Below are 14,239 nucleotides of genomic sequence, written 5' to 3'. Positions count from 1 at the left end.
GGCAGAGCCAGCACCAGCTCAGACACAAGGTCGCTGCCCTCGTGGGGCCCTGGTGTCCCCTAGCACTGGGTGCCCCGGGGCCTCTTGCCTGGGATGGGGGATGGATCTAGTTGTGAATCCAGAGAGTCCCTCCTCCCAGGGCCAGGCTCCTCCTTTGGGGTCTGCAGAGTGCCAGCAGCGGCCCAGCCCATGCTCCCAGTGACACAGTGTCAGGGTGAAGGGCACCAGGCATTCTGGGAGGGTTGGTGACCTGAACTCATGTCCCCAAAGTGCTTTTCCCCAACGCCTGGTGCTCAGGAAGACCGGTTCCTGTTATCCTGGATGAGGTACCCCAGGTGCTGTACAGGCGGGCTCTGGACCCACCTTGACTGGACTCCCAGCTCTGCCTTCATGGCTGCGTGCCTCAGTGTCCTCATCTGTAACCTGGGTCAATGAGAAAGATCAACTTTCATAACATGGGGCTGAAGGTTAAATGGAAACACCTGTGGAAGCACTTCACCGTGTGCTCAACACCTGTGGGCCTGGATTCCTAGTAACTCACAGCTGTCAGCACCTTGGTCACCCCAGTAGCCCCTTGAGAGCCCTGTTTTGGGCACATTTTGTAGATGGGAAAGTGAGGTTTGGCTGGGAGAGGTGACGGACCCAAGGCTACCAAGAGAGCAGAAGCACCAGCCCAGGGTTCTCTGGCTCCATTCAGGTCCTTTCCTGGGGGCACCGAGGCAGCCCCATCTGCCCCAACCTCCAGCCCAGATTCTTCCTGAACCCAGGCCTAAGGGCACCTCCACTGATGGGATTTTGCCTCCTGCCTTAGGACGGAGCCCTTGAACTGCTGGGTTCCTTCCAGGGAGGTGGAGGAGAAATCCATCTGCTGGGGCCTGAGCGTGGCCTGGGGGCCAGGCCATCGGTCCCAGAATGCCCCTGCCCGAGCCCAGTGAGCAGGAGGGCGAGAGCGTGAAGGCCGGCCAGGAGCCCTCCCCTGAGTCCCCTGAGCCGGGCACAGATGTCGTCCCTGCAGCCCCCACGAAGCCCACGGAGTTCTCCGAACTGGTCCTACTGACAGCCTCCACTGAGAATGGGGATGGAGTGGACTCCCAGCCCAAAGCAGTGCACTGTGTCCTGTCCTTGGAGATGTCTGGCCCTGACACCCTGGCTGGGACCCCCCAGATCCTGCCAGTAGAGGAACAGCAGGGGGCAGTCCAACCAAGCCCCCAGGCCCAGGAACTGAAACACAGCAAGCCAGACACAGGTGAGTTCCGGGCCAGCTGCCCCTGTCTGGCCACTTTTGTGGCCCTGCATGCTCAGACTTGGGCTTCGCATACTCCCCTTTCCAGTGAGGTGACCTTAGCCATCTCTTCCCTGCTCTGAGCAGGGCCTCCTGGACCTTGACCCAGGCTGGTGTGATGATCGCAGGACGTCATCCAAGGGCACCCCAATCCCTGTGTTCCCATCTGTGCCCCTGGCTCAAGCCTTGCTCTGTGTCAGCTGACCTGGCCCTCCCCTTGCCTTCAGCAGCCCCCCAGCCCCTGGAGTTCCTGAGGACCCCATTTGGGGGCCGCCTGCTGGTGCTGGAGTCCTTCCTGTACAAGCAGGAGAAGGCTGTGGGGGACAAGGTATACTGGAAGTGCCGCGAGCACACCGAGCTGGGCTGCCGGGGCCGGGCCATCACCCGTGGCCTAAGGGCCACGGTGATGCGGGGCCACTGCCACCCGCCCGATGAGGAGGGCCTGGAGGCCCGGCGCCAGAGACAGAAGCTGCCCAGCCCAGCCCTGCCCGAAGGCTTGGGGGATCCCCAGGGCCCCGGCGGCCGAGTGGAGGAGCCCCTGGAGGGGGTGGGCCCGTGGCTGTGCCCCGAGGAGCCGGAGCCGGCCCCAGGGCCAGTGCTGAGCAAGCCAGCTCCCGAGGAGGATGAGGGGCTCCGAGCCCTGTCGCTGCTGAGCTTGCCTCCCAAGAAACGCCCGACGCTGGGGACCGGTGAGTGCCCCCCCACCCCGGCTCTACTCTCAGGCAGGTGGGAACCACAGCCCTTTCCTCTGCCCAAAGATAAATGTGGGTCCCACGTGGCTTCATAATGTGCTCAAAGTCAAAACGATTTTTAAAATATAAATGTGTCCAAGTAATCATTAAGCCCAAGGGGTAGAACTAATGCTCGTGAGCCAGGCAGCCTAGGTCCTTCTGGAGCTTCCTGATGCAAAAACCTGAGGTTTATGGACCCCACGTGATTCTGGTAACCTTTGAAGTTTGGGAAGATCGGCCTGGTGGGAGGCTTGAGCCTTGTGCCCCAGGTTCAAGATCCAGCTCTGCCTCATGTAGCTGGGCAGCCTTGTTGAAGCGCTGCAGGTCAGGAGGTCGCTCCTAAGATGTGTGATAGCCTTGCCATTAGGGGATCTGGTGCTGCAGTGCCAGCCCTGGTCCAGTGTGTGTTGTCACTGAGTAACTGGTAGATGGAGTCTTTGCAGAGGTTCTTATTCTTTGTTTGTTGGGTTTTGTTTTGTTCTTTGTGGCAGTTTTTATTACCAGTAACTGGGAGGTGGGCTTGGTCCCATAGGCTGGGTGCCTCCAGACCTGGAAAGGATTGAAGGATTTAGGGATTTAAGGCGGCTGCTGTGCTGGGTGCCGGGGGCTGGGTGAGAAGGACTTGTCTTTCACTGTGTATCTTTTGGTCCCATTTCATTTTATGGCGTGTGCATGTGTTATTCGATAATTAGATACAATTTTCAAACAAACCTTAAGAAAAAGTATGGCCGGGAGTGACTGAGCAGGCAGGGTGTGGCATCGGAGGCAGCTTGGCCCTCTCCAGTGTGTGACCTGGGACGTGGTGCTTGACCACCCAGAGCCGTGGCCTCCTCACCGGCCACCAGGAGAGGAGCCACACAGCCTCCTTGGGGCACTGGGTGGGCAATCAGTGGGGATGCATCCAGGGCCCTGACCTGCACGGTAAACTAAAGGAGCAGAGCTCTGCCAGCCTGCACCTGCCCAGCCCCCTCTCCACTTCCTCCTCCAGGAGGGCCCCCGCCCCTGGAGTTCCTGAGAACCTGCTACGGGGGCAGCTTCCTGGTGCACGAGTCCTTCCTCTACAAGCGGGAGAAGGCTGTGGGGGACAAGGTGTACTGGACGTGCCGGGACCACACGCTGCATGGCTGCCGCAGCCGGGCCATCACACAGGGCCAGCGGGTGACTGTCATGCGTGGCCACTGCCACCCGCCTGACGTGGAGGGTCTGGAGGCCCGGCGGCAGCAGGAGAAGGCCATGGAGTTGCTGCGGGCCAGGCCGGGCGGCCCCGGGGGCCAAGTGGACAAGCTGCTCCAAGGCGTGGACAGCCTGTTCTACCGCAGGGGGCCGGGCCCCCTGACTCTCACAAGGCCCCGGCCCAGAAAGCGGTCAAAGGCCAAAGATCAGGACCTCCTGGCCCAGCCGCAAGGCGAGGAGGACCAGGACGAGGACCTGGGTGAGTCCACACCCGCTGGCCTGGCGCTCTGCCTGCACTCCAGTCTTGCTCCCCGAGGTCCCAGGAGGTGGGAGGGGGGCGATGCCAGGCCTGGCCCAGCCCCAGGCCCTGCTCCGGCTCACACCCCAGCTTCCAACCTCCCTCCCCTGACCCCCTCTCCCATTTCTCCCCAGGAGGCCCTGAGTTCCTGAGGACCCCTCTGGGGGGCAGCTTCCTGGTGTACGAGTCCTTCCTCTACAGGCGGGAGAAGGCGGCCGGGGAGAAGGTGTACTGGACGTGTCGGGACCAGGCCCGCATGGGCTGCCGCAGCCGAGCCATCACCCAAGGCAAGCGGGTGACAGTGATGCGAGGCCACTGCCACCCGCCCGACCTGGGGGGCTTGGAGGCCCTGCGGCAGCGAGAGAAACGCCCTGGCACGGCTCAGCGAGGGAGCTCTGGTAGGCCAGACCGGGGAGCGGCCTCGGGGGACAGTCAGAAGACCCAGACTGCCCACCCTGTTCCCTCTTGACCTCCAGCAAGCATCCTCCCCGTCCTTACTGGGGACCCTCTGGAAGGTTACAGCTCCCTCCTGTCTCATCTCCCTACCCCCACACCCCCTCCTGGTCCACCTCACCTTATCCCCAAGTCGATTAGGTGACTTGGGGCATCACCCTTTCTCTTGGGCAGTGGGCCTCACTCTCCTGCTCAGACCAGCCCAGAATCTCTGCAGCACTTGATCAACCCAGGCTCCCTTTCCTCCTTCTCATCCTTTCTTTTTTCTTAAGAATGTATAGGATTTGGGGCTTCCCTGGTGGCGCAGTGTCCGCCTGCCGATGCAGGGGACACCGGTTCGTGCCCCGGTCCGGGAAGATCCCACATGCCGCGGAGCGGCTGGGCCCGTGAGCCATGGCCGCTGAGCCTGCGCGTCCGGAGCCTGTGCTCCGCAACGGGAGAGGCCACAACAGTGAGAGGCCCGCGTACCGCAAAAAAAAAAAAAAAAGAATGTATAGGATTCATAGAGAAAGCTAATTGCACAAGCTGGTTTCTCATTTTTCCAGTGTGGGTGGCTGACACCGTGCCCAGTAATAAGCACGTCCTACAGATGTGGCTTAAGGGCTGAAGGTGACCCGTTCCTGTCATTGACTTCTGTTCTCCTCCAGCTGTTCTGCCTGATCATCTACCATCGTCCCTCTGGGCTCTATGACGAGGGTCACAGCCCCCCTCCTCCCACCTTTGTCGGCCCCACAGTGCTTATGTTTGACTCTCGTGGCCACAATAACGTGCATATTCCGGCTCATCTTGCTAAGAGCAGCCTCGGCCCAGCCTTCTCTGCTCCCTGCTCTCCCTCGGGGGTTCCCAGTCCCATACTTTTCTGAGTCATCTGAGTCGCCTTTAGAGCCTTTTTGGCCCTAAAATTCTCTCAAACTCGAGATCTCTGATTTTTTTTTTTTCTGACTCTTTTTATCCCATTTCCTTATAACTTCTATGTACCTAGGGATGATCTAGCCTCGCCCCGTCCTTACCCCCAACTCCCACCCCAAATAACCACTCAGCCATGGTTCCTTTTTTTGTTTTCTTCCTTCCTTCCTTCCTTGCTTCCTTTTTTAATTTTTTGGCTGTGCAGAACGGCATGCAGGACCTTAGTTCCCCAACCAGGGATTGAACCTATGCCCCCTGCAGTGGAAGCGCTGAGCCTTAACCACTGGACCACCAGGGAAGTCCCCTTTCCGTTGTTCCTTAGGGCATCTGCTGCCCTCTTCCCTAAAGCGTGCTTCCTTCCATTGCTGTCAACTGTTTTTTTTATTTCCTGTTGACTTCCGACCAGAGACGGCAAGGACCCAGCAGTTACCCACTGCCCCCTCCTCTCGAGGCAGCTGTTGCACTTTTTTTATTTAATAAATTTATTATTTATTTATTTATTTTTGCCTGCTTTGGGTCTTTGTTGCTGTGGGCAGGCTTTCTCTAGTTGTGGCGAGCAGGGGCTACTCTTCATGGCGGTGTGTGGTCTTCTCATTGTGGTGGCTTCTCTTGTTGTGGAGCACGGGCTCTAGGCACGCAGGCTTCAGTAGTTGTGGAACGTGGGCTCAGTAGTTGTGGCTCGCAGCTCTAGAGCACAGGCTCAGTAGTTGTGGCTCGCGGGCTTAGTTGCTCCGCGGCATGTGTGATCTTCCCGGACCAGGACTCGAACCTTGTCCCCTGCACTGGCAGGCGGATTCTTAACCACTGCGCCACCAGGGAAGCCCCACTGTTGCACTTTTGTTCTATAAATCTGTCCACGGCTGAGTGGGAACACACTGCAGTGGAGGTGTGGCTGTTTGTGGCTCCTTTTCCATGGTTGTCTGGTGTTTGTGCTCGAATGACTGCATCTTTCCAAGGTGCATACAGGGGGTCTTTGCTTGAAGGTATAGGGTCGTGTCTCCATCCCTGTGGTACCTGGCTCTGCTGGGGGCACTTGGGGCCTTTTCAGGCCGGAAACCATGTCCTTCACTTGTAAAAATTTTCTCATGTTCAATGACTTTCGAGTCCCCATTTTTCTGACATTTCCTTGATTTTGCTTTCCAGTCCTTCTATTTAATTTTTAACTTTCACTCTTGTATTTGAACTCCTTTGCATTCCATCCTCTGAGGAGTGCAGCGGCCCTGCCATCCAGCCTCTGGCAGTGGCCTTGTTTTCTCCAACTACCTTTTCTGTATGAGTTTCTTTAGTCTCTGCCATTCAGGGTGAAGCTTCTCTCTCTTTTTTTTTTTTTTTTTGGTCAACTGGTGAAATTTTCCAGCCAGGTGCATGCCATTCAATTTTCTGTCGATCACACAGTTGTATAAAGCAGCAAAACTAAAGGGGGAATGATTGTTGTATACACTTTAAATTGCTTTGCATGGTCTCATTTGTGATGCTTGGTGTAAGAGTCTTGACTTTTTCATCATGTAAGATGGTATGAGAACCTTTGACCCACGTGGCCAGTGGTCCTTAGCCAGGTTTAAGGAGAGACCCACACGCTCCGTATGTGGGTGCCGACCAGGCGACCCTCGAGACCCCAGGCCTCAGAGCCCTAGGACCAACCTCCTGCAGCGATTTCAGCCTGGCTGCCGGCTCCAGGGACTTGGGCAGGGAAACAGGGAGTTTCATGTCAGTGCAGACTTCCTCCTCCTCCCCCACACCCCAGACTCTTCCTCCCCCAGGGCGGGCACCTGTCTTATTGCTCTTCACGCAGACAGTCCTTGTCAGTCCCCCTGTTTGGGGCCTGCCCTAGACCCCTACTTCGGAGGGACCTCGGGCCTCCCTAGGTTTGGCCACTGGACTCTGCTTGTTCTGAGAGTCACCCCCTGAGGCTGGGCGAGCTCTTGCTTTGCCAGGTCTGTGACCAGGTGACCCCCTTTGCCCAGCGTCTAACCTGGGTCAGCATCTCTGCCATCTCCTCTCCTCTCTGAATTTCTGGCCTCACGCCCTGTGCCTTTTTCATCCCTCAGTGAACATTTTCATTGGGTGCTGGGGGAGCAGAAACATGCCCCACATCATATACCTCCCCTTCGGCCACTCACCCCCCACCCTGGCCCCCCCTTCTCCAGGGCATTCTCACCAACCCCCCACTATGGCTGCCATCCCTGCTGCTGTGCTGACGGACCCCCGAATCCTCCTCCACCCCTCCTGTGTGGTCCTGGTGCCTGGGCAGCGGGAAGGGAGTCCTCAGAGCAGAAGGGCGTGGCCACCTTCCAGGTCCCCCGTCTCAACACGTCAGGACAGTGGCCCAGGCCGCTCCCTGCCTCCCCTCCTGCCCTCAGGTCAAAGCCCACCCAGCCTGGCTCCCTGGGTGAGTGGACCCTTCTACTGCCCCACTGCCCACCACGCACAAAGGGCTGCACGCAACTCCCATTTCGCTCCTGGTTGCTTATCCCCCGTAGGGCCTGTCCACTAATTCCTCCAATTTAGCAGGGGCGAGAGGCCCTTGTGCCATCCCATTGCCGGCACCTCAGATAAGACACCGCCTTCCTGCAGGCGCCGCGAGGTGGAGGAGACGGACTCTGCCTTCAGCGATCTCCACCTCACCAGTCTCCCGCCTCCCTTCTCTCCCAGGCTTGGGAAAGGAGCCCTGGGAGCTCAGGCTAGGCTGAGTCTGGGGGATGGGGGGCCTGTGTCCTGGGCTGTGAGGAGGTAGATGCAGCGTGGGGTGGGGTCCGTGGGTCTCATGCCAGGAGCCATGCTGCTCTAGGCTCTGAGAACGGGGTCACGGCCCCCCTCATTCCTCGGCTCCAGGCCTGGCTCCAGGCTCTTCCTCCCCCGACCCCCTCTCCCATTTCTCCCCAGGAGGCCCTGAGTTCCTGAGGACCCCTCTGGGGGGCAGCTTCCTGGTGTACGAGTCCTTCCTCTACAGGCGGGAAAAGGCGGCCGGGGAGAAGGTGTACTGGACGTGCCGGGACCAGGCCCGCATGCGCTGCCGCAGCCGAGCCATCACCCAGGGCCAGCGGGTCATGGTGATGCGCAGACACTGCCATCCGCCCGACCTGGGGGGCCTGGAGGCCCTGAGGCAGCGGGAGCAGCTCCCCAGCCCAGCCCAGAGGGAAGGCTCAGGTGTGGGTGAGAGGGGCGTGGCACGGGCCGGGCCCCGGTCTCCCTGCTGGCCCAGCAGCCCCTGGGGACAGCTCAGAACACAGGCTAGAGGCTGCCTGCTGGGACATTCCTCCTGTGGCCCATGTCCAGTGGTGTCTGTCCTCCTGGTCTGTGGGCTCCCTTAGGGCAGGGGCCACATCTGGACTCCACACTAATGGCACTGGTCCTCATCTGGGATGCGCTGTCAGTGGGAGAAACCCACTCAGACCACTGGAGAAAACGGGGCCAGGGGCTGCAGTGGCATTACTGGCAGCTGCAGGAAATGCTCGGCACCCATTTGTGGGGCAGTGCTCCTGGACCTGGGGGACCCTCTGTCTCCCCTCTCCCTCCCCACCCCTGCCAGTGCCTTCAGCCACCCCAACCCCAACATGTCAGGAGCTTTCAGTTCAGATTCTTAAAAGTCTCAAAAGGGAGAATTTGATTGGTTGCCAGCTGGCCAAGGGGAGGGTGAACAGGGAGCCGGAAGGCCCCTAGTGCACTGTCCAGACCCACCATGGCCCTTCCAGAGTATTCCATTTCAGCCCAGCCCCTGCCCTGGGGTGCTTGCTTGCCAGCCAGCATGAAGGCCGAGCAGGGTCAGGAGAGGCCCGCAGGAAAGCTCAGTGTTTGGGCGGCTGCAGGGCCAGCCTCCCCGATAGCACTACAGCCATCAGACAGACAGCCAGTCTGCACTCCAGGGCATCAGGGCCGTGGTGGCTTGAGCTTCAGTCCCCAGGGCCCTGCAGCACAGGCTGGGGTGGAGGGCAGGGACCAAAGAGGGACCTGTGGGGGTTGGGGGGTCTGCAGTTTCCTGGCTGGAGCTGGCTGGTGGGACAAAGGAAGCAGTCTCCATCCCTGGCACCCAGGCTCTGTCCCCTGCTTCCAAGGCCCGGCCCAGGCACCCCACTCACACGTCATGTTCCTTCCAGAAACCCTCCAGCCCCTGGAGTTCCTGAGGACCTCTCTCGGGGGCAGGTTCCTGGTGTACGAGTCCTTCCTCTACAGGAAGGAGAAGGCGGCCGGGGAGAAGGTATACTGGATGTGCCGGGACCAGGCCCGCTTGGGCTGCCGCAGCCGGGCCATCACCCAGGGCCAGCGGGTGACCGTCATGCGCAGCCACTGCCACCTGCCTGACCTGGCGGGCCTGGAGGCCCTGAGGCAGCGGGAGCGGCTCCCCAGCACAGCCCAGCAGGAAGACCCAGGTACAGACAGGAGTGGGGGCGAGAGAGCTGTGGGTATCTTGGTCTCTGCCAGCCCGAGGTTCAGACACCTCAGGCGACAGGCACTGTCTGGGGACCTTTGTTCCCTGGTCTTCCTGCCTTTCCAGTCTTCTAACCTTCCTCTCTACTGGCTCCTTCTCCTGAGCCTAGAAACACACCTAAATTGGTCCCATCCTTAAAACCAACTCCCCTTGTAACTGCCATTTTTTTCCTCTCTTTTATACTAAGAGGTCCTAACTTTTTATGGGTGGTAGTATCTTTTGAAAATCTGATGAAAAAATATAGACCACCCTAGAAGAATATACTAATGTGTGTGCACACGCAAACATGAGTGCTCCCGTGCGTGCACACACACACGTAGTTTTGCAAATAATTAACTGTATCAAACTGAAAATGGGTTCCCTTCAGATAAACAGAATGTAAAACCAGTCTTTTTTTTTAATTTTTGAATTTTATTTTATTTATTTTTTATACAGCAGGTTCTTATTAGTTATCTATTTTATACATATTAGTGTGTATATGTCAATCCCAATCTCCCAATTCATCCCACCACCACACACCCCCCGCCACTTTCCCCCCTTGGTGTCCATATGTTCTCTACATCTGTGTCTCTATTTCTGCCCTGCAAACCGGTTCATCTGTACCATTTTTCTAGTAAAACCAGTCTTTAGAAAGCATTATGTGTCTCATATTAATTCATGGAAATATTAAAGGGCACATCTTATAAAATACGGGAATGAATCCAAGTTGTATCAAACAAACAAAAGAAACTTGATTTCTGTTTAAAAAAAATTTTTTTTCCATGAGAAAGCCACTGTTCAGCTTAACCAAGGAGGAGGCGCTGTGGTTTGCCTTTGTTGGGGTGAAGGGCGTGCCATCTTTGAGATTGTTGCCTCTCAGTCTTTTTGGTGACAAGGTGAAGACTGACTCAGGATCTCCAGCAGTTTATTTTACCGGGCATAGGTAGTTTTGGCATCAGAAAACCAGAATTTCCCTAATGACTCCCCCAATCAGAGTCATTCCACCTGGTTTTCATCCTCAAGGCCTTGAAGTCATCGTTCCAGGAGGTGTGCCTTTGCCTCTGGCAGCTTCAACAAGAAAAGAATTATTAATCCATGTTTTCAATGTTTTTTACTCAGAAAAGACAAAACTTCTGCCTGAAGTTCAACTGTGCTTCGAGACTTGTGCTCCTGAAAGCCAACAGAGCTATGGGTAACTGTATTACCATAATCACAAATTACACAAAACTTAGTGACTAAGAACAATAAATATTTACTGTCTGTCACAGTGTCTGTGGGTCGAGATTTCAGGAGTGGTTGGGTGGGGTGGTTCTGGGGTTTAAGGAAAGATGTCAGTGGGGGTACACCCATCTGAAAGCTTGAGTGGGGCTGGAGGAAGTGCTTCCAAATGGCCTGTTCACTCACATGGCTGTGGGCTGGAGGCCTCAATTCCTCACCATGTAGACATTTCCTTAGGGCTGTTTGAGTGCCCTCAAACATGACAGCTATCTCCCCCCAAAACAAGTGATCCAAGAGATCCAAGGGAGAATGCAGAGCAAGAAGGAGGCCACCACCTAAAGCAGAATTCACGTCCTTCTCAAGCACATGTGGGACAGTCCCCAGGATGGATCATATCTAGGCCATAAAACCAGACCCCACAAATTTTTTTATTTATTTTAAATTATCTATTTATTTATTTGGCTGCACTGGGTCTTTAGTTGCAGCATGGGGGATCTTTGTTGCAGCATGCAGGATCTAGTTCCCTGACCGTGTACCAAACCCAGGCCTCCTGCATTGGGAGCGCAGAGTCTTAACCGCTGGACCACCAGGGAAGTCCCCAGACACCACAAATTTAAAAGGATTGAAATCATGCAAAGTATTTTGTCTGACCACAGTGGAAAGAAATTAGAAGTCAATGACGAAAAAATTTGGGAAACTCACAAATACATGAAAGTTAAACAGCCTACTTATAAGTATTACCAGTGACTCAAAGAAGTTACAAGGGAGATTAGAAAATACTTTGAGGGGCTTCCCTGGTGGTCCAGTGGTTAAGACTCTGCACTTCCATTGCAGGGGGCACAGGTTCAATCCTGGTCGGGGAACTAAGATCCCACATGCTGCATAGCGCAGCCAAGAAAAATTTTTTTTAATAAAAATTAAAAATAAAGATCTTGGGCTTCCCTGGTGGCACAGTGGTTATGAATCTGCCTGCCAAAGCAGGGGACACGGGTTCGAGCCCTAGTCCAGGAAGATCCCACAAGCCGCAGAGCAACTAAGTCTGTGCACCACAACTATTGAGCCTGCGCTCTAGAGCCTGCGAGCCACAACTACTGAAGACCGTGCACCTAGAGCCCGTGCTCTGCAACAAGAGAAGCCACTGCAATGAGAAGCCCGTGCACCGCAAGGAAGAGTAGCCCCCACTCGCCGCAACTAGAGAAAGCCTGCACACAGCAACGAAGACCCAACACAGTCAAAAATAAATAAATAAAATAAATTAATTTTTAAAAATAATAAAAAAATAAAGATCTCAAGTCAATAACTCAAACTTACATGTTAGAATAAGAATGCTAGGAGAAGAAAAACAATGTAAACCTAAAGCAAGCAGAAGGAAGGAAATAATAGCTATTAGAATAGAAATTAATGGAGTAGAGAATAGAAAAGTAGGGACTTCCCTGGTGGTCCCGTGGTAAAGAATCCGCCTTCTAATGCAGGGGACACGGGTTCAATACCTGGTCGGGGAACTAAGATCCCACATGCCACGGGGCAACTAAGCCCGCATGCCACAACTACTGAACCCACGCGCCTCAAATAGTCAGCCCACATGCCGCAAACTACAGAGCCCATGCACTCTGGAGCCCATGCACCACAACTAGAGAGATGCCTGTGCGCTGCAATGGAGAGCCCATGCACAGCAACAAAAGGTCCCATGTGCTACAACAAAGATCCTGTGTGCCGCAACTAAGACCCAACGCAGGCAAGAATACAATAAATAAATAAATAAATAAATAATATATTTTTAATGTTAAAAAAAAAGAAAATAGAGAAAACTAACAAAACCAAAAGTTGTTTCTTTGAAAGGATCAACAAAATTGACAAACCTTTAGCTAGACCAGAAAAACCAATTATAAGGAAATACTGTGAACAATGGCATGCCAACAAATTAGATAACTTAGATGAAATGAAAAAATTCCTAGAAACCTACCAAACCTGATTCATGAAGAAATAGAAAATCTGAGTAGACTTAAACCAAGTACAGAGATTGAATTAGTCATTTTAAAACTCCCCACAAGTTAAGACTCTGTGCTTCTGCTGCAGGGTACACAAGTTTGATCCCTGGTCAGGGAACTAAGATTCCCGCTTAGGCCTAGATGACTTAATTGATGAGTTCTACCATATATATATGTTATATATATATATATAACATATATATTTATAGATATATTATTTACATACTTACATACTATATAGATATAGATAGATAGATAGATAGATAGATAGATAGATAGATATTCTTCTTTTTTTTGGCCACGCGGCCTGTGGGATCTAGTTCCCTGACCAGGGATCGAACCAACCCGGGCCCCCTGCATTGGAGGCATGGAGTCTTAACCACTGGACCAACAGGGAAGTTCCAAGTTCTACCATATATTTAAAGAAGACAGATACTCTTCCCAAAAATAGAAGAAGAGGGAACACTTCCCAACTCATCCTGTAAGGCCAGCAATACCCTGTTATCAAAACCAAGCAAAGACATCACAAGAAAAGAAAACTAGGGACTGCCCTGGTAGTCCAGTGGGTAAGACCCCATGCTCCTAGTGCAGGGACCCTAGGTTCGATCCCTGGTTGGGGAACTAGATCCTGCATGCATGCCACAATGAAGAGCCCACGTGCCTCAACTGAGATGTGGCAGAGCCAAAATATATTAATTAATTAATTAAAAGAAATAAAACTATAGAGCAATGTCTCTTAGGAACATAGAAGTAAAAATTCTCAACAAAATGCCAGCAAACTGAATCCAGCAACATAAAAAAGGATCATACACCATGACCAAATGGGACTTATGCCAGGAATGCAAGATTGCTTTCCCAGCTGTAAATCAATATCATACAGCTTGTGTACAGAACAGATTTAACACAGCAGGCCTGCAACTTCTGTCCTTAGAACAACCTGCTTGCAAGGCTGACCCTTAGCTTCCAGGGTCAAGGTCAAGGATGTTTCCAGGACTTGACCCTGATACTATCCCTAAGTGATAACAATTGCTCACTTTTACCTTTTTGTACAAAAAAAGCAGCCACAACTACTGAAGCCCATGCTCCTAGAGCCCATGCGCTGCAGGAAGAAAAGCCACTGCAAGGACAAGCCTGTGCACCACAGTGAAGAGAAGCCCCCATTTGCCACAACTAGAGAAAGCCCGCGCGCAACAACGAGGACCCAACGCAGCCAAAAATAAAAAAATTTTAAAAAAAACAAACTTTAGTGCTTCAAATAATACCATCAAGAAAGTTGGAAAAGACAATCCACAGAATGAGAGAAAATATTTGCAAATCATATCTGTTAAAGGACTTGTATCCAGAATATATAAAGAATTCTTAGGGAATTCCCTGGGAGTCCAGCAGTTAGGACTCAGAGTTTTCACTGCCAGGGCCTGGTTCAATCCCGGGTCGGGGAACTAAGATCTTGCAAACCACAACAATAAAAAGACAAATAATCCAATTAACACGTGGACAAAGGATGTGAATAGACAGTTTTTATTTCAAAGATTTTATTTTTTTTATGAAGTTCAAGATATACTAATGGCCAATAAGCACAATTAAAGATGTTCAACGTCATTAGCCTTAGGAAATGCAAATCAAAACTACAATGAGGGGCTTCCCTGGTGGCGCAGTGGTTAAGAATCCGCCTGCCAATGCAGGGGACACGGATTCGAGCCCTGGTCTGGGAGGATCCCACATGCCTCGGAGCAGCTAAGCCCATGCACCACAACTACTGAAGCCCACGCACCTAAAGCCCATGCT

The 14,239-nt window shown here is 53.6% G+C and overlaps 1 protein-coding gene across 1 annotated transcript; it reads left to right on the top strand.

The window, feature by feature from the left end:
• Positions 1 to 2: 2 nt before the first annotated feature.
• Positions 3 to 10,444, top strand: FLYWCH1 (FLYWCH-type zinc finger 1; the record flags this gene model as incomplete). The annotated part of the gene is made up of 8 exons (XM_082858131.1): positions 3 to 29; positions 812 to 1,246; positions 1,510 to 1,971; positions 3,002 to 3,445; positions 3,619 to 3,882; positions 7,727 to 7,990; positions 8,938 to 9,210; positions 10,368 to 10,444. Exons 2-8 carry the CDS (start codon positions 913 to 915, stop codon positions 10,442 to 10,444), a joined length of 2,118 nt encoding a protein of 705 aa, XP_082714257.1. The 5' UTR covers positions 3 to 29; positions 812 to 912.
• Positions 10,445 to 14,239: the final 3,795 nt, after the last annotated feature.

The sequence above is a fragment of the Leucopleurus acutus genome (assembly GCF_964270905.1).
Source record: "Leucopleurus acutus genome assembly, chromosome: 16".
Classification (NCBI taxonomy): domain Eukaryota; kingdom Metazoa; phylum Chordata; class Mammalia; order Artiodactyla; family Delphinidae; genus Leucopleurus; species Leucopleurus acutus.
The sequence above is the reverse complement of the archived record's forward strand: the minus strand, read 5'-3'. Positions and strand labels throughout refer to the sequence as shown.